Below are 3,644 nucleotides of genomic sequence, written 5' to 3'. Positions count from 1 at the left end.
TTTAAAGCACTAAGCCCTTTTGCGATTAATTGTGCCGCCCTACATAAAGCTGAATAATATGCTGGATAACCTAAAAGAAATTGTCACCATTTACAGGAAAATTCAGAAATACTGATGTTGAAAAAATAATAATAATAATGTCAACTACCCATTTTGCAGTTCACCGCTTGTGTTTACAGTTCACACGGACATGCAGCTTTGCCAACAATGAAGCGTTTAATATCACTGGCACGTGATTGACAGCTCAGACTGGTGCGAACAGCCAATCAGAAGCTGCAGAGCTGATTGGTCGAGCAGCAGGAAGTGAGGAATCAGGCTCAAATCCCAAAAGTCTAAACGCTCCGCCACACACCGCCTCTTTAAGAGAGACTGGACGCGCAAGGGGTCAGAAACTCGCCAATCATTATTAGTTTCAATAAAAGCTGGACTGCAGTGAAGGTTACAGTAAATCCAGCAGCTGCTCGCAGTCGGACCCCTTCAGTCCATCACTGCAGAGAGCAGCGCGTGAGCCAGAGGAGACTTTTGCATTGGAGCCGCGTTAGAGCCGGACAGGCTGATGTTCTTACCGGACGCTCCCATATCTCTATGCATTTCACTAGGAAGGCTTTCCGTTTCGCACCTGGGACGAGTCTTTCTCAGATGGAAACCCTTTCGAATGTCGGCCAGAAGCTGATCGATGATGCAGCCGTCGTCCTGCGGAGCCACGCCTCGACGGACTGACAGAACACAGATTTCTTATCATATAACATTCATTAGCATTTCATTAACATAATTACATAAAAACGACTTAAATTTAAATATGAATTAATACTAAAATATTTTTATTTTAATTAAAAATAGCTTTTAATATTAAATGAAATTTAATTTAATATATAAAAATATTTTTATCATTTAAATTTATTAGATTAATATTTTAATATTAGTTAAAAACAATACTTTTTAAATAAAACAACTTTAAATGTAACTTAATTAATATTAAAATATTACAATATTAAATAAAAAGTGTTTTTAGTTAATTAAACATTACTGTGAACTTAACGATTTCTTAGTAAAATATTGCAATCTTAATTAAAGTTTTATATTTAACTATTAATTAAAATTAAAATATTTATATTATAATATTAAAAACAACTAACTGTATAAATGTAATATTAGATAAACATTAGATTAATTAAAATGACTAATGTTAAATATGAATATATTTGATTTAATATTACAATATTGTAAAAATGACTACTTATTAAATGACTATTACTTAAAATATTTTTTAAATTAAACACTTTATTACACTTAATATTAAGTATAATTACTAATTTAATATTAATTAGAAAACATTAGCTTTTAATTAAAAATGACTAACTATTAATCAATATTACAATTTTAGTTTTTAATGAACTAAAAACAACTGTTAACTAGTACTATTATATTGTAATATTAATCAAAACATTGGTTTTAAATTCATTAAAACACTTTAATGTTAAATGAATAATGAATATTAAAATGTCATTTGTTTAATATTAAATGACTTTAATATGCACTATATTTTAATTTATAAGAAATCATTCATTTTTATTTAAAACATTACTTAACATTAAAATATTTTACTATTAAAGGTTTTAAATATTAAAAACAACTTTAAACTAACTAACAACTTATTTTTTTATTAAAAACTAATGTTTTGAATGAATATAGACTTGATTAATATTAAAATACTGTAATATTAAATCAAAACATTAGTTTTTAAATACATTTAAAATTACTATTAACTACAATTTTAATAATTAAAAAACTCTAATATTAAACTTAACGAATATGAAAATATTGTAATATTAAAAATATTAGTTTATTATTAAAAACAACTAATATTAACTATTTAATATTTTATTATTAATTACAAAAGTTGTAAAACGATTAAAATGACTTTAATAGTAACTATTAAATAATATTAAAATATTTTAATATTAATGAAAAACATTTAAACATTAATTGATCACTGATGCAGCTATTTTTGTTCTGACTGAAAACAGATTTAAACTGATTCCTGCTTCATGAACATCTGTATTCTTCAGCGAACTGAAGAGCTGAGCACAAGCCCGAGTTACGGACAGGAATGGTTTGTTACGACTCACTTATCTTCCCGTCTTCTCCCTTCTGTCTCTTGGACTCCTCCTCCACCAGCTGCTGCTTTCTTTTCTCGGCTTTGGCCGCTTGTTCTTTACGGAGCTTGTTTTCCTGCAGAAGGAACCACATTTCCTGACCTCAGAGACATGAACACCACTCAACAGTGTTATTTTATTATTAATAATATGCTGTTATAATTTCTATTCATTTTAATTTTAGAATTTTTCATATTTTCTGTTTTAAACGCGTTTAAGTTAAGTGTTTTTGTCATTTTTATTACTATTCTATTTATATTTTATATTGTCCATTTAATTTTTATTTCAGTTTTAGTTATTGTAGTACTTCAACTTAAACTTTAATATAATGTAATGTCTCTTATATTTTCAGTTAACAATAACCATGCATGGATTCCTATTCATGCAATAATAACTTGACTTTCACATGTTTGCCTGCCACTAGAATGCTATACAGCTGCTGAAGTGTTCAAAGTAATTTTGCATTAAAATTGACTTTAATATTAACTTTTAATTTGCATAAAAATATTTTAAAATTAAAAAGATTAGTTTTTAACATTAAAAACAATTAATTTTAAATATTAACACTATTTTTATATTTAAAAAGTAAATATGTAACTTATTAATTAAAAATTGTTTTTAATATTAAAACTACTTTAATAATAAATATTATTTTAATATTATATAATCCTATTTGACTAACTATTAATATTAAATAATAATAGTTTTATTAGTAAAAACAACTTCAATATTAACTATAATTATTTTAATAATATTATTAATTTAATACTATTTTAATATCAATTAAATTATTAATTAGCAGTTTTTAGTTAAAGTGAATAATACTAACTATTAATCAATGTTAAAGTATTAATTAAAATAATTAACTAATTTAAAATTTATTAAAAACAACTAGTATTAATTATAAGTAATGTTAATATTAATTACAAAAACATTTGTTTTTAAGTAATTAAAAAACTTAACTATTACTTAAAATATTGCAATATTAATTTAAAAGTATTAGTTTAACTAAAAAAAAGCACTTTAATATTAAATAATGCCATTGTTTTTAATATTAAAATCAACTTTAATATTACTAAACTATTAATATTTTAATATCAATAAAATATATTTTTTTAATTTTAAAAACAACTTTACTATAACTATTAACATTAAATGATTTTAATATCAATAAAAATTGTTTAATATTATAAAAATATATTCTGGTCTTTAATGTGTCTCACTTCTCGGTTCGGTCCTCATCTGAGCCTAAGCCTTCATGAACCCAATATTAGGGATGTAATGATTAACCGCGAGCCGGTTGAAAATCGATTCAAATACGTGACGATCCAAATCGGTTGAAATGCTAAACAAATCGCGATTCATTTAGAGGTAGGAGTTTATATGAATGCATGTCTGAGGGGAACTTACTGTCTTTAGAAAAGTTTAGATGGTATTTTTTCTTTTCATCTTGCCTCTGTATAATGCATATTAAAGTTCATAAGTGCA

General features: G+C 25.2%; 1 protein-coding gene across 8 annotated transcripts in view; it reads right to left on the bottom strand.

Annotated features, from left to right (window-relative positions):
* The window catches only part of LOC107678755 (inverted formin-2-like), a 48,647-nt gene that overhangs the window by 7,462 nt on the left and 37,541 nt on the right, over positions 1-3,644 (bottom strand). For 5 of the 8 annotated variants that reach the window (XM_016474137.1, XM_016474135.1, XM_016474136.1 and 2 more), the window contains exons 19-20: positions 2,130-2,232; positions 567-716 (exon numbers count right to left, since the gene is read on the bottom strand). In XM_016474137.1, the coding sequence (XP_016329623.1) occupies positions 567-716; positions 2,130-2,232 (253 nt within the window). Of the gene's footprint in view, positions 1-566; positions 717-2,118; positions 2,233-3,644 lie in introns of those variants that run through there. The other 3 variants (XM_016474138.1, XM_016474139.1, XM_016474140.1) reach the window with 2 other exon arrangements.

This window comes from Sinocyclocheilus anshuiensis, unplaced genomic scaffold (genome assembly GCF_001515605.1).
Source record: "Sinocyclocheilus anshuiensis isolate Anshui unplaced genomic scaffold, SAMN03320099.WGS_v1.1 scaffold208, whole genome shotgun sequence".
In the NCBI taxonomy this organism is placed as follows: Eukaryota; Metazoa; Chordata; class Actinopteri; order Cypriniformes; family Cyprinidae; genus Sinocyclocheilus; species Sinocyclocheilus anshuiensis.
The sequence above is the reverse complement of the archived record's forward strand: the minus strand, read 5'-3'. Positions and strand labels throughout refer to the sequence as shown.